Here is a 27,207-nt window from a genome sequence, read left to right as displayed (position 1 = left end):
AAAAAAAACAAGGAATTTGGAGCCAACAATACTAGATTAGAGTCTGATTTCTCTCAGCTACTAGATTTGGCTGTTTAGAAAGCCATTCAAAAAAATTAGTTTCTGGGTATTTATGTGAAGAATACAACAACACAGATTTAGAAAGAGCTACACATTCCTATGTTCGTTGCACCATTATTTACAATAGCCAAAGCATGGAACAGTCTAAGTGCCCACAGGAGGGTGGATGGACAAGGGTTTGGTATGTAGACACAAGGGGATACTACTCTGCTATAAAGTAATATGAAATCTTGTCATTTGTGACAACATGGATGGACACTGAGGGGATTATGCTAAGGCAATAAATCAGATGGAGGAAGAAAATGTCACATGATTTCACATATACGTGGAAGATAAAGAAATAAAGCCAATCTACAAACAAAACCAAACCCCAAACTCTTACGTTCTGACAACAGAATGGTGGTTACCAGACAGGAAGCGGAGTGGGGGCGGGGGATGAACTGGGTGAAGGAGTCACTCAGACCAGACCGTGGCGGGTGGAAACAAGGCTTTCAGGGCTGATGAGCACATCTGTCCTGTACACAGATGTGCAAGCATAGCTTTACTGCTGAAACTCGGTAGTGCTACAAATCAAAGTTACCACATACACAAAAAAATCACTTTCTGTTTTCTTATTAGTAACATGGAAATGATAAAAATATTCTTCCCTTGGGCCTCTCCGGTGGCGCAGCGGTTGAGCGCTGGGTTGCGAAGCCTCTGCGGCCTCTGAGGCGCTGGTTCGATCCCCGGCTGCTCCCCGGCCACCGGAGGAGGGTCCCACATGGCGCGCAGACCTCTCCTGCCGCCCGCTGCTCCCCTCAGCAGTGTACTTCGGTCCTTCTGCCTGCTCTGCTCCCCGCTCTGGCTCTGGTGAATTCTCTCACCCTCCCGCGCTTCTGACTGTACCCAGTGCATGTACAAACAAACAAACAAATAAATAAATAAATACAAATACATGCCTCTTAAAAAAAAATATTCTTCCCATATATGACCGTCATAAAAGATAATCTAAAACTACTGTGTAAACTGTTTTAAATTTATAAAACAGGGGCCTCCTTGGTGGTGCCAGGGGTTAAGGCTCAGCACTATGAAGCTATTGGCAGCCACTACAGCACAAGTTCGATCCCTGGCCAGAGAGCTGGCCCACATGATGCAGCAGACCTCTCCTATCTCCCCTGCTGCTCCCCTCAGCAGTGTATGTCAGATGTGCCTGTTCTGCTCCCCACTCTGTCTCTGGTGAATTCTCTCACCCCCTGCACCTCTGGCCTACACCTTGGCTCTTATATGCATAAATAAATAAAATAAATCTAAAAAAAAAATCAGTAATGATAACTATTATTCCAAATCAGATGAAAAAATATTTTCTGTACTATGATAGAAAACTATTAAGACAAAATTTTGGAGCTTACAAAATGGGATAAAGATTGTTTCAAAATAAATTTACAGTATATAGTCAAATGCATGCTGTAGAGTAAGTGACTTCAAGTATAAAATTGTAAGTGATACACCAGACATGTCAAGAAATTGCAAAAATTGCATTTGGAGTGGGCAGTGTGAGTTTACTTCCTGAGAAGGCAACAACTGAATACTGTTTGGTTTTTTTTTTTTAAGATTTATTTATGCATATAAGAGCTGAGGTACAGGCCAGAGGCGTGGGGGGTAAGAGGATTCATCAGAGACAGAGTGGGGAACAGAACAGGCAGATCTACTAAAATACACTGCTGAGGGGAGCAGCTTGGGAGTCAGGAGAGGTCTGCTGTGCCATGTGGGTAGCTCCCTGGCCGGGGATTGAACTCATGCTGCATTGGCTGCAGACAGCTTCATAGGCTGTGTCTTAACCCCTTGCACCACCAGAGAGGGCCAACAACTGAATATTATGAGAACCTCACTATGATACTTGGTTTGGAAAAATATTTTTCAGCTCTTCTGACAATAAAGTTTAATAGAGTAGATGGAAGGATAAACTAAATGCCCATCCTTGGCTGAGGGAAATAAGATACTCTCTTCTCCCTACCCCCAATATCTTACCACCATTCATGATGCTGAGACAGTCTCCAGTGGAAAGAGTTAATGTGACCCACATGGAAATTGACAGGTCAGGGAAGGAAATTCACAGCCAAGTGTCACTTGGCTCAAATACTCAAGGTCTATGATCATTGAGACCAGGACTTGCAAGGGAGGCCCAGGTTCTAAGGTTATAATGATGCCAAAGGAACAAGGAAGAAGACACACTAGGAAATGCAGAAGATGCTTCAGGCACGATCTGGACATAAACAGAACAGACAACATGGGCCATTCACTGCTTGTGATGAAAGTTGCTGAACTGACCTATATTTGAGAGCAGATAATTTCCTTAGTAAGAAATATCCTTCTTTTTTTTTTTTAAAGGGGACAATCAAAGCAGTGAGACTTCCAGCACAGAAGTTTCTTGCAACTTTAAATACAAGGAGCAGACTATGTTGGGTGTATTAACTGTGAGGATCCTGGATGCAGGAGACAGTCACTGGGTCCTGGTTGAGATACATCATGCACCAATTGTGTAGAGGTTTGGGACTTCAGGGGAAGATACATGTGCCTGGGTCTTAAAAAGGATCAAAAAAGGGCCTCCCTGGTGGTGCAGGGGGTCAAGACGCAACGTGCTCCCCTCAGTAGTGTATTTCAGTAGATCTGCCTCTTCTGCTCCCCACTCTGTCTCTGATGAATCCTCTCCCCCCGACACCTCTTCAAGTGCCCACGCCTCATACAAGAACCCCAGTTCTTGTATGCATAAATAAATCTTTAAAAAAAAAAAGAATCAGCAAAAAGAGCCCTCAAAATGCAGAGACAGACAAAAAACACTTGCTAGCAACCACATAGCCTGATCCAATCAGTGTCCTCCCTGAGCCTCCCCTACAGGCTGTCTCACCTCGTGCCGAGAAATCTGGGCTTGCAGCTCCTGGATGTTACTGGTGGTCACAGGCTTGTCCTCGATCTCTCTATGAGCTCCTTCTATCAGCTCCTGCAGCCGCTGCATTTCTTGCTCATATTGCTCATACTGCACCACAGCCTCCTTTGAAAACAAACAAACAAAAACACACACGATCATCTTTCTAGATGAGGGTCAGTGTAAATTGAGCAGTGGTGCCCTCTGCCAAACTACCGTGCTCACTCCCAGCACCTGCGCGTCAGAAATGACAAAATGGTGGGCAAAACCCTCGAGCAGGAGACAAATCTTCAGATATTTCAGCAAATATTTATAAAAATATTTTATAAAATGATTGATGGATTCAAAAGAGCAGGGTAATTGGAGATGGCAACTTACGGGTTGGCACTTGGGGAAGAAACTTTATGAAAATCCTAAGCATTTCCAGCTAAGAAATACCAAAAATACACGACTCAGTGTGTAAGCCAGGGCAAAACAAGGGATTGAGCGTGACTGTCAGCCTCAGGAATTTACGAGCAAATTACAAGCTAATGCAGGGGCAGGATGGTTGGCCCAAAAATGAGCAATTTAATGGGAGGTATGTATGCAGTTTTTGGAGAAAGCAGGTGAAATACTAACTGAAAGAAGATATGACTTTAATCATGTCATTTCTTTCTAGGAAGTGATTTTCCTCTTATTACGTGAAGAGACTGAGGGACACTTGGGTATATTTCTCAGGCAAAAAAAAAAAATGCACTAAGTGCATCAATAAGGGAAAATAGTAAAAAAAAAAAAAAATCTGCAATATAAGCTAGGAGTAAAGTCCTATTACTAGCTTCCAGATGGTCCTCAGGTGAATGATAAAAATAAAAATAGATGATTGAACATAAAATTCATCTTTCTATGTTGTTCTTTATAGAAAAAGAACTCACTAAAGGATTTCACCACAGGGTATTTTTATATAGCTTTCCCCAGGCTGCTGAGGGTGATGCAAACAGGAGCATTTTCATCTTCTTATTTTACATAACCACAGCAACCTGTCACATTTAACACGCTGCATGTGTTTTGATGGCTGCGCCCACACCGTGCTAAGAAAAGCCGCGGGTGACTCAGTGCCCTGCTCGGGAGGGGGCTGCGGGCCAGGGCGCGTGCCTGCATGACCGTGCACTGCTGGATGGCGGTGTGCTGCAGCCGGCTGGCCTCCTCCTGCAGGCACAGGGCGGTGCGGCAGAGCGGCAGGCCCGCCACCATGTCCTCGGGGATCCGGAGCGCGCTCTGGCAGGTCTGCACCGCGTGGACCTTTGGCTTGAGGGATTCCATCTCAGACAGCAAATGCTGAAAGTGCAAGTTCATATTTCAAAACCGTACCCGTAAATAGTTTATTTCATCAGCAAAAGGCATTTAAGAAAGATGAGCTCTTGCTATTTGGGACCGTGTAGATGGAACTGGAGGGAATTATGATAAAGGAATTAAGTCAGAAGGAGAAAGGCACATACAGGATGATTTTACTCATTTATGGAATAGAAACAAACCCTTGGAAGCTCATTGTAGGCCTGAGGCTACCTCAAGGGGAGAGTGAGGGACGAGGGACAATGCAGGGATGGGGTACAGTGGACCCTGGTGGAGGATCTTTGGGGCTTTGGTGGTGGATGTGGTGTGATAACACATTCAGAGAGATGCAAAGCTGTCCCCCTAAAATATATATATTATATATATATATAATAAATATACATGTATATACATATACTTGATATATGTATATCAAAGCTACCTTAATAAACATAATTTCAAAAAATGTTCAATGATGAAACATTTAAGTGATAGCTTATAAGTTATAAACACTTTCCACAAAAGAGTAAAAATAAAGAAGGCCTATAGCACCAAGATGATAACTGATTTTAGAAATCACTTTTCCTACCCAGCCTCTCTGTTAAAATCCAGGCCCCTCTCACCTGTCCTGAAGTCTGCTTACCTGCCGGTGAGAAAGCTGCTCCTTCAGACTCAACCGTCCCACTTCCGGAGAAGTCAGAGTGGTCTGGGCTTGCTCTAAAGCAGCTTGTAAGTTTTTCAGCTCGGTTTCAAATTTTTTCATATCCTGGCAAGTAAAAACAAGATGAATGTCAAGGTATGACACTCGCGGTCCCCAGGCATAGGTGAGGACAGACACAGGCAAGGAGCCAAGTCAAGTCGGCACCACACTGGCACCACCGCCAGGGTTTGTTTTCCATTTAAATCGTTTTTTAATTGTTTCACCTTGGCAGCATCTTGGAGATTCTGCAAACGAGTTTTGATCCTCTGCCGCAACTCCTCAGTCTCCCGCGCCAGCTCTGTCACTTGCTGAGACATTTTTTCTGTGCAGTACACGCTGCTGAGGGACTGCAGTTTCTCAGTCATGGCTTCCAGATCGCTGTCAATGTCTTCGGATTCTTCTAGCATGGTCTAGAATGAATTGTCAATAGTCATGACATTGATAGGTAGGGAGAGAGGGTTGTAACTAACACCTGTGATGCAAAGGCCCCGGGAAAGGGGTGGAAAGGTCTCGTTCGCATGTCCATGCCCTGTGTAGGTCCTGAGGGTCTAATCATGTTTAACCTCCACATCCCCAGCCTGCTCCCACCTGCCATGATCCCCACTTCACAGGAAGAGAACTTGAGATCAGAAACTCTTAACAATTTACAGGGGCCACGGGCCAATAAGCGGGCTGCGCTCTAAACAAGGCTCATGCTATCCCCAGCCTGAAGGGGAGCAAAATCTGCCACCCCAAATATGTCTGGCAAGAGACTGATTTCATGGGAGGGGCTCTGAAGGCTGGGTGGAAACTGCTTTGATATTTATCTGTAAACTCCTCTCTGTAAGGGCCTCTCCCAGGAAGAGCTAATCTCCTCATCTGTTTCAGTGGAGAAGGCAGAACTGAAATCTGTATTCCTTTGTTGTCCTGATAAACTCCCTAACTGAATTTCCCTTTTCTTCCCCCAGCCTAACTCCCCCTAGCTATTAAGATGGTGTCTGAAGCCAAGTACACAAGTCACTCAGTTTTGCTGTATCTCTCCCTTGGATACGGGAAGTACACATGTTATTATTAAACTTCTGCTTTGGTGTTTTTCTCTTTTCAATCTGCCTGAAGTTTGTTTGATTATTTGCCAGCTTGGAAGATCCCTGAGGGGTACAGGATGATTTACGATGCACCCCCACACACCCCATCAGCCCCTGGCCAAGCTCCAACACGTGGCACCCACCACTTCCAGATTTAAAGTAAGCCAGGCTTTCTAGTTTCATAATCTGTACTTGCCATCTAAGTGCATATTGACCTAAGGAGTGGAAATCAGACAAGTGAGTGACCAACAAAACTTTCCATCACTGATTTCATGTGACACAAAGGAGTAGAAGCTACTTAGGCTACCAAGAGGATCAAAACAGCCCTGGTCATTCAGGAAGGTGCCACCTATTAGGACAAATAAAAGTAGTGTTATAGGGCAGCCCCGATACAAAATGGGGTGCCTGACTGTGGGTCCTCACCCGCGCGCTTAAAAGGACTTATCAATGCTCTACTGCAGGCACATGCGAAAGGTTCATAAAGGTTTATTTACAAGGGAAGGGGAAATGAGGAAATGTACAGCTCTGGGAGAAAAGTGGGAGACAAAGTTTTAAATGTGTCCTACCCGATCTGCCGATCTGGAACCCCAAATGGCGCTCTGAGAGCTGGCCACCAGCCAGGAGCCGTGAAGCCAGGAGGCGAGCAACAGCGAGCGACCCCCAAGGCCCATATGTTTGGTTTTTTATACCAACCCTGGCTGCTTAACTCCACCCTCAGGTCCCAGCCACCTTCCCTTTGGTGGTGATGGGATTTGCCTTTCCCAATGTCCTGATGGCTTTAGTCTGGAGTGGGGGTGGGGTCCACAAAGCCTGTATGGGATTAGCTCAGGACATCATTTCCCCCTGACAGTAGAAATGGATAAATAAGCACATAATATTCAATGTATGAAAAGCAGAATGGAAGAGAAGAGCTAAGGGATGCCAGAAATGAGAACTGCTAGGATGGATAGGAAGTCAGAAGAAGGCTTCCTGGAAGAGGATGTGAGCCTGTGGACAGGCTGGGAGGAAGAGGAAAGGCATTTCCTGCAGAGAGAATAGCATCAGCCTCTGCAGAGAGAATAGCATCAGCCAAGGCACAGAGGTGGGTGAGCCCAGAACGCGGGGTGTGGCATTTGCAAAGAGGAGACATGGGAGAGGGGACATTACTCTTAGGCAACAGACCCTTAGCATTAAAAATAAAGTACATGGTTTCCTCATCATGTACATCTGGAAGATAGTGAAAATCAAAAAGGAAAATAAAGATATTCCACAATCCCATACCTCAAAGATAACTTTTAGAACGAGATGATGACTGGGTTTATTTGTATGTGACTGAGATATCATACCTCCAATTTTCTCTCTCTTTTTTCCCTGACATTAGACCAGATGCATTTTCTCTCTGTGCCCCATTCTTGATAAACTCCAGCTGCTTTCATTCCCAGGGAAGACACAGAACTCCACGAAACAGTTTTATAGGCTGAGTAATTCCTGAAAGTCTGTGTGAGATAATCACCAATACCTGACTCTGTCCTCCTGGGCCTTCCCACGCATACAACCCCGGCAACTCCACAGAATCCTGGGAATCATCCCTGGATCCTCTCCTCACCCACATGCAATAGTCTCCAAGCCTGAAGTTGTAGCTCAGTCATCCCTTGAGTCTGGCTCCTCTCAACCTGCCAAGAGAGGACTTGACGTCCTACTGGAATAATGAAACCACTTCCCATGTCAAACTGTTTACCTTCTTACCTTCATCAGTCTGTTTCCCAATGGCTGACCCTTCTCTTTTCTTAAAACACAAGTCTGAGCTGGCCAACTGCCTGCAGAATATTTGTCAAGGACTTCAGAGTGACTTTAGGATAAAGTCCAAGTTCTTAGTTGGCTTTCAAGTTTAGCCTTTCTTATCTCTCTCTTATCTCTTAGACCTCTTTCCAGCTCTCCTCCAAACCTCCCCCACCTAGTGCACCCTCCATGCAAAACACCTCCCTGCAAACTCCCTCACTCTTACTGATGGGATTGCTAACACTCACTTTTGTCTAAAACACATTCCACAAGAAGTAGGCTGTGTGTTTTCAGGAGGTGGCCCCAAATCATATTTTCCTAAGAAGCCTTCCCTAACCTTCCTCTGCAGCCCCTGGCAGTCAGGATGGACCTTACTCCTGGGTTCCTCCAGCACCTCAGGTCCGTGGATCCTTCTGGGCAAAGTCTGCTCTTCTCACACTGCACTGCAATTGTCTAGATCTGATTTTCCGTCCCTGGGGCAGGGAACATTCAGTGTATTCCAAATACCTAGCATTCCTAACTTTGGAAAGTACTCTATAAATCCTTCGTGAATAGATAAAATAAACGAGTGCTGGAACTATTTTTTTAAATGGTCATTTTGAAGAATACACTAGCTACATGGTATCTAAAAATTTACTCAGGAAAATTGACACTGAAGTCCTCTTAGATTTCCACTGTTAATTCTGCATAAAATATTTCTACTTGCAGAGTAGTAATATTGCAGAGTAGTCTGTAATTTTGATATTCATGATAAATTTTGCCAATTGTTTTGCAAATTTTACCAAGTTGCCAGCAATGATTGAGATTCACACTTCTTTGAATATTACATTTTTAAATAGGGTTTACTTGATAGTTAAAAATGCTCTCTCTCTTTTAAAATTGCATTTCTAGGTTTCTAAGGAGGTTGAATTTTTTTTCATTGTTTATTACCACCTGTCACGTTAGTCTCGTCTGTTAGATCTTGTCGGGATAATACTGAAGCAGAAGCAGAAGACTGGAGCTGTTGAAGAATGACTCCCTGAGAGAAGTGTGCAAGACTGATTAAAGAACAAAGATTTTAGATTCAGGGAAACCAACTAGGAACCTGTGAAGGCATTCCAATAAGCAGAAAATGAGACTTTGATCGATAATCCTGTCTACTAAACCGGAAAGAGATAATTTAAAAGATGTGAGTGTACATAAATCAGAATAAAATAAATCTAAAATACTTGAGCATATCCATGTAACTAGCAGAAAGGTCTTCTGTATTTTGATTGCAAGATAACTGGACTAGTGGATATCTGTGTCTAATTCAAGACTAAATTATAAAAGGATGACATAATTTCCTGGATGATATAACTGAGATGGAACTTCAGAGGAAATGAAGTAATGAGGCGTCCATGTGATGTGGACAGAAGACTGGTTCTCATGGTGGGTGACCCTGTGCAAAGCCAGACCACTGAACAAGCAGAAGGCACAGGAGGAGGCTTGAGAGCTGTGCTGAGCATCTGCATGCCAGGTAATACGCTTGATATTCACGTGTATGTTAAACCATTTGATCCCTGTGATAAATTCTGCAATATAGATATGGTTTACATCTCCATCCCATTGATGAAAAGACTGAATTGAGAGAAGCAAATTTAATTGCTCCTAATCTCACGGCTCTAAATGGCTGGGCTTGGTTTCCCCATGAGTCTGAGTCTGCAACTTGTCGTCTTTCTCTAAGTCACTATTCTCCTCCCTGTCCCTGCATGAGTTTCAGGGAAGCTAAAAGAAAACAAAAAAAGAACTCTGTAAGGCTGATTATTTTTGGTCCTCTGGGAAGGAAGGTGTGGGGAGATACAGGATATTTATTTATGGGGGCCTATCATATCTCTGGGTAGCTACTTTCTTTCAAATCACCCCATAAGTTATTAGGGTTACCTTGGCTTTCTTTTTATCTGGCATCTACAAGAATTGACATGGTCGTCTAAATTTTCTGTCAGTCTTGCCAGTAAAATTAAACTGCTCTCTCAGTTCCTTTGAACACATTTTCCTGAAAGTTACCTGATGTGAAATGTATTGTTCCCGAAGTTGGCTTGCAGAATTCCAAGCTATCTTGCCATGTACCAAGACTTTTGCTTTCTCCATCCACTTCAGAATTAACTCAAGCATTTCATTGTAATCTTCTAAATGTGATGCCGCCTGAAAAATAATTCACCTTCAGATAACAAAGCAAACTCTGCTTCTTGAGCTATAAATTAGTTTTCTACCTCTCTCTGTGGCTACAATAGTCCTAGGGGTTGGTTGATATAATATCTGATGTTTAAAGGTATCATGAAAAATCATTTCCTTGTTGAAAATCAGTCAAAGAATTGCCAGTTATTTTAGGACAAAGACCAAATTCTTTGATACAAGCTAATTTGTTTAATTGAAGTAATATTACATTATAATATTCTACACTTCAAGGATGCATCATTGGAAATAAACGTATGTATATACTCCATTAATTCAAGTTCTTAATATATTCAAACAATCTGTCTTTTAAACAACCTCTATTCTTACTGCTTGCTCTTCCGTCTAGCTCCCCTCTCTCTCTCCCCTCATACTCCCACCCCAATGAGTAAGGAAGCAGTAGGTGGGGATAATAGCAGATCAGGTTCCAAGATCCTGATATAGCTTGTCCTTGATTATAGAAAAAAAATACATAAACAATTTGCAAATGTTCAGTTTGTTTTCAGCACTATGAAGTCTATGCAACCTGAACCTACCAAGTCTATGCAAGCTTATATGTGTGTGCACATATATATATATATATATAGTTATTTATCTATTGATAATATTCATTCTTTGTATATGCAACATATATAAATAGAAATTTATATGTAAAACTTTCTTTAAGATACTTGAATTTACCCCAAGCTAACTTATTCAGCCTGGTAGGGATTAACTATTCATTTTACAAAATGCTTCTTGAGTTTATAAAATATTCACTCGAAAGTCCTTTTGTATGACTACATTTGTCAATGAATTTATAGCATGGTTTTGCACGAAATAAAGGCAGGTTTATATGTCAGTCTTAAGAACACAGGTGTGATTTGAAATCAGATAAACTTAAATTGTTTTTGTCCTTGTCAGTATTATTGTTTTATTTTCAAAAGAGCAAAACAGAACATTGAATTTCAACCTTCGAGGAGTTTGGTAACAGCCTTGAAAACGTACCTGATTTAGCTTGGAGTGTCGGCTCTCAGCCTGCCTAATGGTCTGCTGGTGAAGCACAGCCAGTTTTCCTATCTTCTTGGCCAGAGGTTTGCCCAGTTGGCTATTCTGTTCTGAGAATTTCTGTACCGCTTCATCGAGCTCCATTAACTTTAAATTGCAACCATCTAACTCTTCTCCCAGCACCTGCATGGCCATCAACAATATAAATTTATACAATACAATATAAATTTCTACAATATAAATTTCTCCAGATTTTCCAAGATCAGCAGAACGGTATTTTAAATGAATTTTGTAAAAGCCAAATATTAGAAAGAATGATTTTACGATGATCAAGTCACTTCTGCTTCTGCAGCTGGAATGGCAGAACGGGATGTTTTGTAATCCTGGTGTTCATTTCCTACCAGGTTGAGAGAGAGCTAACATTTTCCTTCTGCCACACCCAAAAGGGATTAGTCACTTCACTCATCACAGAGTGAGAACTCAGATTTAACCAGCAAGAACATCCTTCATTTTGGAATTTATAAACTTGCATTCCTAAATCATTATTAAGTCCTTTGACGCCATTCCCTCTTATCTACCCATGTTGTATATTTATTAATATAGTTCAATTTTGAAGATAAATTTATGATGCAAATAGACCTATATTATGATATTTATAACATTCCCCTACTGCCTGCTTTTATCTGGTTTTAGTAAAGCTTGATAATCAAGAAAGCTTTCAGGGTCTCCCTGGTGGCACAAGGCGTTAAGACACAATCTATGATGCAATCCGCAGCCACTGCAGCACGAGTTCAATGCCCGGCTGGCCAGGGAGCAACCCACATGGCGCAGCAGACCTCTCCTGTCTCCCCGCTGCTCCCCTCAGCAGTGGATTTAAGTCAATCCACCTGTTCTGTTCCCTACTCTGTTTCTGGTGAATCCTCTCACCATCCACACCTCTGGCCTGTACCCCAGTTCTTGTATGCATAAGTAAATAAATTTAAAAAAAAGAAGAAGAAAGCTTTCTTCCCAATACTCCCAAATTATCAATAATTCCAAAAAATATTAAATTCATTTAGTTGCTCCCCTATGTTTCTGCCTCTTTTGCCTTACCTTTTGGTCAGTTTTTGCTTGAACTAAATTATCAGTCTTTGCTTTCAGCTTAGTTAGAATAGTTGTGAGGTCTTTGGCTATTATCTGAATTTGTCGGTTGAAGTCTTGGCTCATGATCTTGCTCTGCTCAACTTCTTTTACTTTGCTCTGGATCTAAATAACCAATGAAAATAGCAAAATCAGCCAAAATCCAAGATTAACTTTGGATAATGGATGCTAAGCACCTTGTCCTGACATATTGTTTTATGTATTGATATTGTGATGATCCTGGCAGATGGAAAGGTGGAAGCAATAGACAGAAGACTCACATAAAGGCAAGAACAGATAAAAACATGGTATGTGGAGCGAGCCCTGGCTAAAGCAAAATAACAAGTGGCCCTGATAAGATGCCTCGGAAAAGAGGCATAAATATAAGCACCAAAGTTGAAGCAGTTAGAAATGGTCTTTGACTCCATGCCTGAGGTCTTAAAGCCATCTCTAGAATTTACTAAGAGAAGCAGGGGACTCTCACCCTAAGAAGTGGCTGGATTCTTAGAGCTCTCCAGACTTGGTCCCACCAACTCTTCAAAGCCAGTCTCCCAAAGTTTGTCAAGAGGTTCAGTACCTTTCTCCCTTTTTGTTGCCAATTTAATTGTATGCTTATATTATTGTATTAAGGATACTCATCAGTAAATTTATATTGGGGCTTGAATCATGAGTAAAAACTTCCCTCTTCAAGGAAGTCATCACTCCAGAGAAGCCAAATTGATAAAACAGATGCTTATCAGATTTCCCTTTCTTCAACTATCTTCACCCACGTTTATCTTGCTGAAATGAGGCATCTACAAGTGTGCCTCACCGATTCTGGGTAATCAATAAATATTTGCTGAACACATGAAATAAATCTTAGTTCTTTTGTTTGTTTAAGGCATTTTTTAAAGGTGATGGGGAGCAGGGAAGTTTCCTTTAATTGTATGACATTATTTTTCATATTTATGATTAGCTGATGTTTCTTACATACAAAAAGAGCTCTAATTTAATATTGCTTTATACTACTTTTAACTCTTTCCATTAAGGTATGATAGTAGAAATCAAGAACTTTCAAGCAAGGGTATTAAGCCCACAGAAGAAGAAAAGAAACCTTTTTGACCATAGTTTTACCTGATCATGGATGGTTCCTAAGTCCAAGGCCACTTCAGCTAACTGAAGGGAAAGTTCAGAAGGCAAAATAGTACTAAGACCCAAGTACTTATTCTTCTGTTCTTCGGCCATTTTCTCAATGTTCTGCCGGTGATTTGTGACTTCTGTTAGGAGTATCTGAAGATAAAAAATAAGAAACTTCTGAGAGCCCGATAAGAATTTGATTTTTATGGGTACAGAGATAAGACTGTATTAGTCATCAACGTGTAATTAAGTGTGGAGTTAGAGAAACACCTTAACAAAACACAAATTCTTCTTTAGCCTCTGAAACATGTCTCATATAAACATAGGAAACATGTCTATCTTATAAAGAACTAAAGAAAATCCCATGAATATTAAAAGTCTATTGTAGTACATGACATTTCTGACAATTTTAATTCAGTATTTCATTAAATATAAACAAATGTGTCTGGTTAAAATCAGGGGACCTTTTGTTTTCAAATAATGGATGTAGAGAATGAGGAGAGGTTAGTACCTTAAATTCCTCAAGTTGAGCATCTATTTCTATTGTTGGATTCACCAAATACTCCTTCGTTTCCCGAACCCAAGATTTCACAGAGTTGATTTGCGTTTCCACCACCTCCCGTTCTTTCAGCTCCTGCTTTACCAACTTCCCATTCGTCTTCACCTTCTCCTGCATGCTGCAGAGCAGGGGTAGGAGGAAGCAGAAGTGGATGTGAAATGCAAGGAATATTTCAAGTCCCCTAGCACATGACATCATAGTATCAAAAATAGATCTAAAAAGGTGAAAACTCTTGGAATGCTACTCATTGATCAAGAAAAGATAAACTCATGCTATCTGTGGCAACATGGATGGAGCTCAAAGGGTTAATGCAAAGAGAAATAAGTCAGAAGGAAAAAGATAAATATTGGATGGCTTCACCTTTATGTGGAATATAGAAAAAACAAAGTGTCAGACAAAGACAAACAATGATAGTTGATCATGGATAGGAGGCATCCATGAGGGAGGGGCAGGGAGGGAGGGGCGGATGGGTGAAGATGGGGGTGGGGGAACAGCACAGGGAATATGGTGATGGACTGTGGGTGCTTGGGTGGTGGGAGAATATGGTGGCCACACCTTAGGGGAGAAATCATATCTGATCATCTGATCCAAAAATTAAGCTTAAAAAAGAAAAAATGAAAACTCTTATCTTTCTGCAATAAAGACACTTCCCCAAAACTGTCAGATAATTTTCAGTAACACTTAAGTTTAGTTCAATTATAACAAAGACTCTAAGTCATTTGAAGTGAATGGTTTTTCCTGGAAAAGAGAGTCAACACGTTCTGCAATTCATTCTCTAAGTTAAAGTGACCCAGAATTATGTATCTGCTTTTTGGAAAGGTAGTCAGATGATACAGAATCATCAGTGTTCAATAGTAATGTGTAATTGGCATATGTGTGGTTATTAGAACCTTGTGTTTAAAGAGAGAATCAAGCTTTGGAAATTCTACTATTAATGTTCAGCATCCAAAATTTCAGGTTCTTGTTTGAATCGACACAAATTAAGTAAAAGCATTTAAATAACGGGAGTCAGATGACCCCACATTCACCTCTAAATGAAAGAGGGTAAGTGGTATTAGTTGATACAGTAGTTAAACTACACATTGACATTTCTTCTCTGCTCCCAGGGCTGACTGTGCAATATTATGATTAACATTCTAGTTCACTAGTCTAAATGGCTACTATTCACGGATATTTGGTTTCATCCTTGGTCTGATCACTCTGCCATCTGTATCGTTCACCCAATGAGTTATCAAGCTCATGAAAGCTCAGTTCTGAAGAAATCTCAAAGCTTTGCCTTTCCAGCTTCATTTCTCATGAGCCTTCCCATCTCCCAACAGATCCCTGAAAGTGCAAGCTTCCCTCCAAGCTTTGTTAGAAGCCAGTCACAGTTGCAAATCTCTCCTCCCACCTCCCCATATGGCTTAGGCCTGCTCTATCATCAGCTGGAATATTCCTTCTACTGGGAACCTTCTTTGATTCCTCTCCTAGGTGAGTTGCTCTCCTTTGGATTCCCTCAGCATGTTTATCATCCTCTCTCTAACTGACCCTCCGGTGAGAAGCCTCAGATCTTAGGAACACACGTGCCCCTTTGGGTCATGATCAGATTAGTAACAGGGAATGAGAGCAGTTGTGTCATTACTTTAAGCACTGATCCTGCATTGCCGTGATTTCCTGCAGGATTGGTGGCTCTTCTCCAGGGGACTGGGGGGCCCCATCACGGAGCACGCTCAGGGCTTGCTGCCGCAGCATGCCCAGAGCTGACTGCTGCTGCTCAAGCTCCAGCACGAAGGTGTCATGATAGTCCAGAAGAGTTGAGAGTTCTGCTTTGGAGGCTTTCTCTGTTGAACTTCCTGGAAATTTATCTTGCAGCTGATCCATCATTTCGCTGGCTTTTTTAGCCTGATAACAAATGAACAGATTATGCAGTTCAAAAAATAAATAAAATTTGAAAACAAGGCAGTTCCTATACATATCACGCTTGACATGAACGCATCAAAGCACGTTAAAGATGATGGTGGGGCTGCTGTCAGGGAACTAAAACGTGAACAATCTCCTTAACATACGGGAAAGATCACCTCTGTAGGCCTGGGTTTCAAATTTTTGTCTTAAAATAATCAGAACAATTAGAGATTACATAACAGAAAAAGGTGGTTTTATTTAAAAAACGAACAAACTCTTACCAATATTTACGTTAATATCAATGTCTGTCTCTGAGACTTAAAGGGAGATGTGGCTTTAAAGATTGACCCCTACTTAAAAAATGGAAGGATTAAAGATAACATTTGGGAAGTAAATGAATCTCCTGTTCATTTCATGGCAAAGAAAAAGTATTCTGTAGGCCAGAAAGATTCAGGTGAGAAAGTTTCACCAGGAGCCTAGCCCGTGGGCAAAACAGGCTTACCTTCCTCTCAAAATTTAACTGCTGTGTAAAGCAATTAAAATGTTTTCTTATTAAAATGACCAAATGCTGACGTGGGACTAAATTGCACACTGCATTTTGTATTTTGTCTAATGATTTGATTTTCATGCTACTGAAACAGAGCAGGGTTTTCTCTTCCATGCCCAGCTTCAAAAAGGAACAAAATGCTGCTTTTCAAAATACACAGAAGCAGAGGGAAACAATAGATGGAGCCCACACCCAGTGCAAATGACCTTATGTTGAAGGCTCTTCCACTCATCCACAGCATCTTCCAGAATCTTCTCCTGGTCCTGGGCCACCGCGCGGAGACGTGCCCAGCGCTGCCACACACTTGTCATCGACCTGCTGATGGTCGCCTTGCTGGCGTCGTTGCCAGTTTTTTCCAGTTGCGAAGCTTTATCTTCCAGGATCACAATCTTCTCATGGAAAGAGCTAACTATCAACACTAAAGCCTGGGAGGGGCCAGAGGAACAGAGATGAGGGAAAGAAACTGACTTATCAAAAGTTCTACGCATTTCGGTGAAGCCCCACATTACCCACAAAAGGAGATGTTTCTGTATACCTTTATCTTCCTCCGGCATCTTACTTTTTCTTTTTAAAGATTTATTTGTGCATACAAGAACTGGGGGTATAGGCCAGAGGTATGGGGGGTGAGAGGATTCAGAGATAGTGTGGGGAGAAGAAGAGGTGGATCAACCGAAATACACTGCTGAGGGAGGGCAGCAGGCGAGGTAGGAGAGGTGTGTTGCACCATGTGGGTCAGCTCTCTGGCCAGGGACTGAACTCAGGCTGTAGGGGTGACAGTGCAAAGACTTAACCCCCAGGACACCAGAGAGGCCCCAGGTATCTTACTTTTATATTGAATTCTTTAATTGGAAATTTTAAGGAGGTGAATATTTATTTAAAAAATTTTACTTGCTCTTTGCCATGATACGCTCTCATTTTTAAAAAGCAACAAAAGTTACAGTGATAGTATACACAGTAGAAAATGTAAGTGGACTGAATTTGATTCTGATATGTATTACAGTCTACCTTCTAGTGCTTTGGCACATGAGGGAGACTCAGTGATTGACTTCTGAATTTTATTTGAATTAATCTAAGTTATCACAAGATAGTATTGATAGTTACAGAAATTGACTAAGTATCACATCTTGTCAGAAGCAAATTGCTAAGAATGTCACTTTTGAAACCCAACTTTGCCTGGCCAGTGGGATTCCCCAAAATATGAAGCATTATTTTCAAATTGCTATGAAATATGGTTACATATATCTTTTTCATATTTAAGGAGTCTAAGTAAAAAGGAAAACATACTGAGCTGTTTCTGGAGCTCTCATATTTCCAAGACCTTTTGCACTTATAATTAATTATAATAAAGGATATTAAAAAGAAAACAATTACAACCAAACTAACCTTGTGTTCTGACAACTTTTCTTCTGCTTCGTGACTGGAAGAAGTCTTCAATAGAGAAAACTCAGACAATTTCTTTTCGGCATCATTCATCATTTCGATAACGTCCTCCCTTGCCTGCTGGTAATCCTGCCACTGAGACGCACATCTTTGAAAAAGTTCAGCAAAAACCAATAAGAAACATAAAAACACACATTTCCCTACAAAACTCTTAAGTCGTCATGACTAGTGATACTCAAGGGAAGAATTAATTTACATTTCATTTGCTCACTACCAGTGCACACCTATTTTGTGTGTCAGAGTCCATTTCACTGAAACATAAAGAATAAGATAGCAAACTCGACACACCTCTGCAAGAGATCTAACTGGGCATGTGCGTCCTGGGTCAGCTTCTGGCTCTTGTCTTCCAGGGAAGCCATCTTCTGCGCCAGGCCCTCTCTACCACTTGGCTTGATAAGCGGGTCCAGGTTGGCTACGAGGCTTTGAAGCTCTGCCAGAGTACTGTGGAACTGATCCTCTGTGCTGAAAAATTCTGTGTGGCGTTTGAGATTTTCCTCTGCGCTCTCCACATCGAGACCATTGCCGGCCAGCTGTAACATCTCCTGGGCATCCTCCAGCCAGTCGTTAGCTGCTTGAAATACTTGATAGTACCTTTGACATTGACCATATATTTCAGTCAATTTAGCCTGTAAAACAATATTGACAAACACAATGAATCCTCAATTGTAATGCTTCTGCAAGAAATAGATTTTATTCTAGTCCACTGTCATGAGGATGGGTATCTGCAAGTGAATTGGTAAATTGATACAATTTTTTTTTTTGGTGCAATCCATTATTATCTTTTTTTTTTTTTCCCTATTGCTCTTCTTGTTCTAAGTCGATTATTGCATGTCAAGTCAGTAAGCAAAGACAGAAATGGAATAAACATGTATAGTGGGATCTTGGCAAATTCTGAAATAGTCTCCTTTCTCTTAAGCATAGATATACTGTCTAGTAATATGTGGCAGACTGAATAATCACCAGAGTGAAATAATGCTGTTGGCTTAAAAGTATAATGACACTGGTGAGAATGTAAACTGATAGAGTCACAATGAAAACAATATGGATGCTCCTCAAAAAAAAATTAAAAATAAAACTACCGTATGATCAGTAATCCCTCTCCTGGCTATATTCAGAAGGATATATTCAGAGAAGATACTCTCCAAGAGGTGTCTGCTCTTCCAGGCTCTCTGCAGCATATTCACAACAGTCAAGCTATGGAAACAGCCTCAGGGCCCACTGATAGATGATAAAGAAATCACGATATAAATTACTACTTACCCAGATACACAACGGAATATTATTTAGCCTTAAAAAAGAAGGAAATTCTATCATTTATGACAATGTACAGGAGCCTGGGGAACATTACACCAAGTGAAATAAGCAAGAGAGAGAAAGACACATGCTACATGGTCTCACCCCTGCATTATTAAAATGAAAAAGTAGAAGAAAAATAGGTCAAATTCATAGAAACTGAGGGTAAAAAAGTGGTTGCCAGCACCTACAGGGGAAATGAGGATGAGGCAGGGAGAGGCTGATAAATGCTGCAAATTTTTAATTATATGTTGAATAAGCTCTGAAGATCTAATGTGTGACATGGTGACTTAGTTGATCAGACTCCTATATAATTGAAATTTTGCTAAGAAAGCAGAGATGAAGTGCTCACATAAAAAAGGTAAATATGTGCAGTGAAGGATGTTAATTAACTCAATGTGGGGACTATTTTCACAATGTGAAGTATATCAAACTATCCCTTTGCAGACATTAAATATCTTATAGTTTTGTCAATTATCACTCAACAAACCTGAGGGAGGAGAAAGATTATAATACCATCAAACTCCCAAAGGGGCGTTCAGCAGACCAAATAGCAATTTCTGGTAGTGAAATGGTAGCCCAGAAGTCTCAAAGAAAGACAAAATATTACAGTTCAAGGCTGGAAAGCTGATGAAGTCCATTCACATCAGAAGGAAGCAAAACACTAACTGGCAGCAATGACTGGGCAACCCGCTGTTGTGCAAGCTACAATGCAGAGAAGAGGCAGAGAAAGGACATGTACGACCAGCAGGGGTAAGAAAAGAATGAGGATGGCAACAGGAAGGATCAGTGGAGAAGATTAAAAATGCCCCCAGAACCTCAACCCTCAGGAATCTGGACCAAGACAACCAATAAGTTTACAAAGTGCAGAACAGGGAGACCTCGATGGATTCAAGATTTTAGTTCAAAAGCCACCAAATCAACAGAAACAAGCTAACATCACAGGTATTTTTTCTCTTTCTTTCTTTCTTTCTTTCTTTCTTTCTTTCTTTCTTTCTTTCTTTCTTTCTTTCTTTCTTTCTTTCTTTCTTTCTTTCTTTCTTTCTTTTATTTTTTAAAGATTTATTTTTATATAAGAGCTGGGGTACAGGCCAGAGGCATGGAGGGTGAGGGATTCACCAGAGACAGAGTGGGGAGCAGAAGAGGCAGACTGATCAAAATACACTGCTGAGGGGAGCAGTGGGCGAGACAGGAGAGGTCTGCTGCTCCATGTGGGCATCTCCCTGGCTGGCCAGAGATCAAACCTGCGCTGCAGAGGCTGCGGACAGCTTCAGAGTGCTGCGCTCAAATGGCTGCACCACCAGGGAGGCCCAGCAGGTATTTTTTCAAGAACGAAAATAGCAGCTAATTTCTGCCCCAACTCAAAACTCTAGGTTATCTACTTTTTCTCTATAGCTGCCAGGAAATTATTTAAAGATTTTTAAAACAATGGCCTTGATTGAACATAAAAAATAAAAACAGACTGAGTAGGCTCTAGTTTAAGAAATCAGAATTTAACATAATGAAGGATATTAGGATTTTGCCTACATAGTAAACTTAAAGAAAGTTTCATTATTGGGTATAAATCTTCATGTGAAAGTAGTTTTGTTGATTGAGTGATAATTAAGATTTGTTGGGTGCTACCTCATACCTATGCTAAGAATCTGAAACTAAAGAGACTCCATTCAGAGAATCTTGGTCCAATGCTAACCATCGAAATGCAGGTTTCACACTTTAAAAAAGGCATCGCTCATTATTCATCGTTAATTAATTAATTATTGACATGGTAAGATGCGGCTTCATGATGAGTACTATCATTTATTATAATAAATGTCTCCTAAAGGTGAGGGAGGGCTGACATATTCCTGTACTACAGACAAGGCAAAATCAAAATGGAAATGACATCAAGTGAATACCACATCCCTAAACAATAAAAACATCCTTTTATGCCATTGTGAGAAGTGACCATATAGAGTATAAAAAAAAAAAAGAATTATTTAAGGAAGCAATTCTAACCAAAAAGAGAAAAATTTCTCACACAAATGTTTACCAATAAGAGAGGGGGGCAAAGCCAAGCCTGGGTCTACCGACCTGCCTGGAGCGTAGCGCCTCCTGGATGTCTCCCTCAAGCTCCGCGAGCTCGGCCATAGTGTGCTGTAAGTCAGCAGAGATGAGCTCCTTGGCTTTGGTGAATTTCTCCTTCTCCTTGTTACTCAGTGCGTTCATTATCCTCAGGCTGGACTGGACCTCTTCCTGATGGATCTGGATCTTCCTGATCTCCTCCTGGATGTCCTGCAGGCTCAGGTCCAGGCACAGCAGCCCCCTCAGCTCGGCCTTCACGCCGCGCAGCCAATCCAGCGAGCGACTCATCTCTGTCTGGAAGTCGATGCTCTGCACCATACGGCCCTCGCACTCGGCCACCGTCTCGCCGATGGCAGAGGTCAGCAGCTTCAGCTCCTCCTGCCAGGACTGGATCTGATGCTTGGCTTTCTCGTAAGCCGAGGGATCGAGGTGTGGAACCAGGTCTTCCAGATGCACGGTCACGCGTTTCAGTAGAATGCCCGAGTCCTGAAGGCTTCCTGCCAGGGCGTGGTACATCTTGAGCTTCTCCTCTGCAGGGAGTGTCTCTTCATTGAGTTTGGACTGCTCTGTCTTCACGGCTTCCAGCTGTGTCTGCAGTTGGTCGCACATCTTTTTGTGTTCCTGATAAGCGCTGGTCATGTCTTCCAATAAGCCAACCCTTTGCTCAGTCTGTCTCTTGAGCCTGTGGTACAAGGTGACCAGGTGGAGCATCTGGTCTGGATGCCAAGGCTGCCCCGTGCTGCGAAAACCTTCTTTCTTCTGGTTCAGCTCATCCACCGCTTCCCCCAGGCCAACCACCTCTCCCAGGAGGGCTCTGCAGTCGTCCTGCAGAGACACAGCCTCTTCCACCAGCAGATTGGCAGGAACCTTGCTCATCTTCAAGAACTGGTCTTCGAGTTCACTCAGAGACTGAGTGGTCAACTCGATCAAGGAAGCGTATTCTTTCCGAGCAAGGATGGCTTCCTGGACTTTATAGAACTTGTCTTTGGCCAAGGCAACGATGACATTGAATTGCTGGGGCAGGGCGTGGAGTTTTTCATGGAGGTAGGAATGGTCAACTTCACTCAGCGATGGTAAGAGGGCCTGCCCTGTTCTCTGTAGCGTGAGGAGGAGATTTTCATATTCTGGAGATTGTTCAAGAATATGTTGGTATTTGGCCAGTTGGGTATGAAGCTCAGAACTCTCATTCATTAGGTTGATTTCAGGAAATGTAACAATATCTGCTTGCTTTAGCCAGTGACATGCTTTATCGAAATCTTCCTTAAAATGCTTCCTAGAAACTAAATTTTTCTCAAGTTCTTGCAGCCGGTGGCTACACTTTTGTAAAACAGCATCATAGACACTCTGCAGTTCCTGAAGCTTGCTCAGCACCTCCCCCTTTTCCTGCTCAGTGACTCCCTTCATTAACTCCCGGCCCTGGGCCCAGAGTCCCGTGACTTCATTTTGGTAGGTCTTGAGGCTGGCCTGTGCGCTCTTACACGTTTTCACTTGTTTGCTCACATCGTCTGGTAACAGGCAGATGTGCTCACGGAACATCATCTTTCGCTCATGCTGCTGGATTTGACTGGTCGCCTGGAACACTGCCATGAGGAACTGGGTTTTCTCAGACAAGGCCTTGTTTAAGTACTTACGTCTCTGGCCCACTAAGTCACTAAGGCAGTTCACGTGCTTTTGTGCCTCAGACAGAGCCTTCTGGATCACCCGCCGCTCGTTGAGCCCCAGGTCAGCCATCACCCTGTCAGCATCCTTTGTGAGTGACTTCAGGAGCATCTGTTTGGCCTCCAGTTCACTGCAAATGGTGAGGTGGTCCATGAGGAGGTTCTGAGCCATATCTGGCGGGGGGCTCTGTTGAAGGGCCTCAGCAATGTTGGGCTGCTGCTCTTCAGCCCACTCCATCAGCTCCTGAAATCTCGACCGCACCACGTTTAACTCCTCCAGATTGGTGACCGACACTTGGATTTTCCGTTGAACCAGGTCCTCAAGCTGAAACCAACGTTGTTCAAGGTGATGTGTTTGTTCTTTGACTAACTCTTTGTCATCTAGGTTCAGGTGCTCTATCATTTTTTGCTTTTGAGCCTTCAGATCTTCAACAGCCTGCTTTCTCTCCTGCAAGGCCAACGCTAACGTTTTCAGTGCCTCCAGGTGGGTAGCTGTGCTCTCTGCGTCGGTTCTGAGATATATTGAAAGACATAATAAAAGCAAATGATTTTAGTTAGTCCAGATCAATGTTTGTTCATACCATGTAAATTATGCCCCACCATTTTCTCTAATTTAGATCATTGTAAATTGCTCCATTCATGGCTTATTGGCAGAGATGCTATGATTATTATGGAATACAAAACCCATATATTTCTATATTGGAAGTGAACTAAATCAGACTGTCTTGATATTTCTCCTCTATTCTTCTGGTGAATGCTGTCCTCTAATCACATCTGATATGTGTGTCTAGCTTCCTCTACTCTTATTAATTGAGCAGAATCTGGATATTAATGAGATTCCTGGGTGATTTGTAGAAATACTAAATATTGAGAAGCACCAAATTATTATACTCTTGAAAATAGTGCTTAAAGAAACTACTGGGTGATCTATGGTTTCTGTTCTTTCCTACGGGCAGAAGCTCCAGTAAACAACACAGTGCTACAGAGTACAATCCATTAGACAGCCAGTTTTCCTAACAGATAAGTTTGGTTTACCTTTAAAATAGGTGTGAGTGCAAAGAACTTTCATCATCCCTTGGTCTACAATACACTCATAACAACATGGAATATTATAGTCTCTTTTACTTACAAAACAATCAGTCCTAAAGTCAGAGGAACAGGGCTAAGAGGCAGCAGGATGAGTTTGTTTGACACAGACAAACAAAGAAAGGTGCTTATTGGTCACCCAGATGGGGTTGCCCAATGTAGCTAGAAATATGGGTTTGGGCTGATACTGACTGGAATTACCCTGAAGACTAGCAAAATGTTGAGCATCAAGGAAAGGTAGTGTAAATCAATCAGAAAGTATTGTACTTCCTCCAAAAATCTTCTAGAATAATGAAATTAAAAATCTGAGTAAAGGTAGTGCAGGTTTTGACTAAGATAGTGATCATAAATGTAGAAAGATTTCCATATGATGATGGAGTGTGTGGAGGGAGGTAGCAGGAAGAGTACTGGGGGGCAGCTGGGAGACCTTTATTTTTCAAAGAAAACGTTAAGAGGGTCCACGTACTACAGATTCATAAAGGACTTGCTTTAACTGAATTTGAATTGTTATCTACCCAATTTCTAGAATACCACTGTACTAGACAAAACTTGAGTAAATGATAAAGAATGTAGTTTACAGAGTTGATAAGAAACCTCCAAAACATAAAGATCCACAAATATTCATTTCTTTGAATTCACAGATGACAGTTCCATAACTGGTAAGCAAAACTAGAAATATTTCTGTGATATTCTTTGATGTCATAGAGTCAATCTTTGGAATGCTCTTTGAGGTTGTAGAACAAAATGGGTGTTTTCAAATCTTTCCTTTTTACCCACAGGATAAATTAATATTGATCAAGGAAAACCACGGCATGATATCCATATGACATCATCAGATCCTGAATAATGTCCGCTCAATATTAATAAGGAAGACAAGCAATGCTAAAAATATAAAGCTTCTTAAATTTTTATACAAATTCAATATTTGTGGCTTAGCATTTTGGCGACACACTAGAGAATTGCTGTTACCTGGCCAAGTTATCCCACTCCGTTGTGAATTTCTCTAAAAAACCTTCGACGACATTCATACAGGCATGGTAGTCTCTTGTCCTCTGAAGATCCTCTTCCCTCTGCAAGCACAGGGTGGTGTACTGGAGATGCAGGTCCTCCCACTGCTCATTCAGGTGACTTATTTCCTTGTGCTCAGGAGATTCTTGCTTCTTGGTTAACTTATTCACCTTTTGTGTGAGAGCACCCACTGATGCCTGCTGGCACTCTAGTTTCTTGACAAAATCCTACAAGATAACAACGGTAAATTAAATAGCATGAGCTGAACCCCCAAATAACGATGGATGCGGCACAGATCAAAGACCTCTAAGCACTTTAACTGAAGAGTGTGTAACAAGTGGCTCACGAGGCACAGAGATGTAGCCGTCATCACACCTCCATGACTACACATGTCCACGTGCATAAGAAACAAACATAACGGTGGCATCTTCCTTTACTGTGCTACTTTGAAAAGAATAAAGAAAAGCTGATAAATGTGGAACAATGATATAGTCACTAAGGAAAAAAGTTAATGTTTTATCTTAAAGGACAGTCTTCATTTCCTACAAAATTTGAAACCTCATGTTATTGAAAGAAAATAGCCAATGTATGTCATCTTTATTCTATTTTTTCTATTTTTTTTTTGCATAGGCAAACAACATTTCAGTACAAAACATAAGTGGCTCACTAACAAAAAGAAAAAAATGAATCTTAAAGTTTGTGAAAATGCTGGTACAGTTTCCAATCAATTCACTTACTCCTAATAATTTTCTGTTAAATTTCAAGTATGAATTATATTATTTATAACATAAAGTATATTTTACTACACTTTAAATTAATTATATTTAAAGTATTATGTTAAATATATTTAATTAACTGGTACATTTTGAATTCTACAGCTTGAACCATAAAGTGATGAAAAATGAACAAATAATTAGACTTTGTGTTAGTGGCAAAGTCTTCTGGCTCTGTCGGATAAAGCACAGCTGTTCTGTTTAGGAATAAACTACAGAGTGAATGTTCTTTGATACAGGTGGCCAATGGAAGCTCTAAGAGAGTATTTGAAAGCTTACTTTCTGGTTTGTCCCTTCCTGGCATGAAATAAAAGTTGTTCTGATTTTCCCCTTTTCCCTAAAGAGCGGTGCTGAAGTTTCAGGATTGACACCCACACCTGTCTTGACCTTCCTTATCTTCTCTGGAGAACCCCTAAATCCTACCTTGACTTGGGAAACCATGTTCTGGGCAATGTTAAGCTCCAGTTCTGAGTGCCTCCTCTTCATATTCTGCAGTTGCTGATCGGCATCCTGGAGGTAAATCCAAAGCTCTGCCTTCATGTGCTTGATTTCTTCCCAGCCCTGAGTTACGTTCTGTGCCTGGGCAAGCCTTTGCTCAATCTCGAGAGAACACAGGGGCAAAGGTGAGGCACAACAGACAGAGACTTGTACGCTCCAGGGCTCTTCCACCTGCCCAAAGCCCCAGGCTGGCACATGGGCACACACGTGCACACATGGGCAATACACATGATCACAGGCCTATGTGCTCAGGGATGAACCCCAAAAAAAATTATGTGCTTGAGAAGAGTAGAGGCTCTTTTGATATTTAGGTTGTCTAAAGACGTGAATGTTTAAGCCATGCCAGATGATTTCAATAAGTGGTGTGACACTCACAGAGTTTTAACAATTCCTTAGGTCAAAAGCTGCCCTGACGGGGGCATCCCTGGTGGCGCAAGGGGTTAAGCACAGCGCTGTGAAGCTATCTGCAGCCTCTGCAGCATGAGTCCGATCCCCAGCCAGGGAGCTGACCCACACGGCACAGCAGACCTCTCCTGTCTCCCTGCTGCTCCCCTCAGCAGTGGATTTCAGTCAGTCTGCCTGTTCTGCTCCCCACTCTGTCTCTGGTGAATTCTTCACTCCCCACACCTCTGGCTTGTACCCCAGTTCTTGTATGCATAAATATATAAATCTTAAAAAAAAAAAAAAAAAGCTGCTCTGATGGTTATTTGACTCGGGTGTTTAGGCTGGCACATCTGCCACATCTGTTTGACTTTGAATTAACTAGGAAAGATATATTTTTCTCCATTGCACATTTGTTGATACTGTTTATAAGACACGGAGTTATTAAGGTTTTAGATATACTTTAGGTCTGTTTCACTGGATGCGGAAGCCAGACCATTTATTTTACCAGGTCATTTTTGTTAAAAATATATGAAGTAACATTTCTTCGTACCATTTGTGGAAAGACTTGTTTGGATAATATGAAACTGAAAAACATACATTATTTTAAGACATTTTTTATTTGGATAACTTTACTATTCTGTGAGTAATTAATTAAATACCAAAACCATGTCTTATTTTTCCTTTGAACATGTTGCATTTAAGAGTTTAAGGCAGAAGTGGCAAATTTAAGGGCCCCACGCTGCCACCTGTCACTGTGGAGAGGTACTGCTAACTCATTGCCTCACTTCATTTATTTTTGCTTGTTTTTCAAA

At 41.5% G+C, this 27,207-nt stretch overlaps 1 protein-coding gene across 3 annotated transcripts in view; it reads right to left on the bottom strand.

Annotated features, from left to right (window-relative positions):
• Nucleotides 1-27,207, bottom strand: part of SYNE1 (spectrin repeat containing nuclear envelope protein 1) — a 432,020-nt gene that overhangs the window by 160,243 nt on the left and 244,570 nt on the right. For 2 of the 3 annotated variants that reach the window (XM_054697946.1, XM_054697947.1), the window contains 16 exons: nucleotides 25,937-26,113; nucleotides 24,702-24,967; nucleotides 20,998-23,158; nucleotides 17,923-18,260; nucleotides 17,578-17,722; nucleotides 16,401-16,619; nucleotides 15,388-15,647; nucleotides 13,719-13,884; nucleotides 13,205-13,360; nucleotides 12,065-12,217; nucleotides 10,973-11,155; nucleotides 9,818-9,955; nucleotides 5,195-5,380; nucleotides 4,914-5,036; nucleotides 4,094-4,276; nucleotides 2,945-3,088 (listed from right to left, as the gene is read on the bottom strand). In XM_054697946.1, coding sequence (XP_054553921.1) covers nucleotides 2,945-3,088; nucleotides 4,094-4,276; nucleotides 4,914-5,036; nucleotides 5,195-5,380; nucleotides 9,818-9,955; nucleotides 10,973-11,155; nucleotides 12,065-12,217; nucleotides 13,205-13,360; nucleotides 13,719-13,884; nucleotides 15,388-15,647; nucleotides 16,401-16,619; nucleotides 17,578-17,722; nucleotides 17,923-18,260; nucleotides 20,998-23,158; nucleotides 24,702-24,967; nucleotides 25,937-26,113 — 4,998 coding nt within the window. Of the gene's footprint in view, nucleotides 1-2,944; nucleotides 3,089-4,093; nucleotides 4,277-4,913; nucleotides 5,037-5,194; nucleotides 5,381-7,759; nucleotides 7,973-9,817; nucleotides 9,956-10,972; nucleotides 11,156-12,064; nucleotides 12,218-13,204; nucleotides 13,361-13,718; nucleotides 13,885-15,387; nucleotides 15,648-16,400; nucleotides 16,620-17,577; nucleotides 17,723-17,922; nucleotides 18,261-20,997; nucleotides 23,159-24,701; nucleotides 24,968-25,936; nucleotides 26,114-27,207 lie in introns of those variants that run through there. The other variant, XM_054697948.1, reaches the window with a different exon arrangement.

This window comes from Talpa occidentalis, unplaced genomic scaffold, assembly GCF_014898055.3.
Source record: "Talpa occidentalis isolate TD23 unplaced genomic scaffold, MPIMG_talOcc4v2.1 talOcc4.2, whole genome shotgun sequence".
NCBI classification, from domain to species: Eukaryota; Metazoa; Chordata; class Mammalia; order Eulipotyphla; family Talpidae; genus Talpa; species Talpa occidentalis.
The sequence above is the reverse complement of the archived record's forward strand: the minus strand, read 5'-3'. Positions and strand labels throughout refer to the sequence as shown.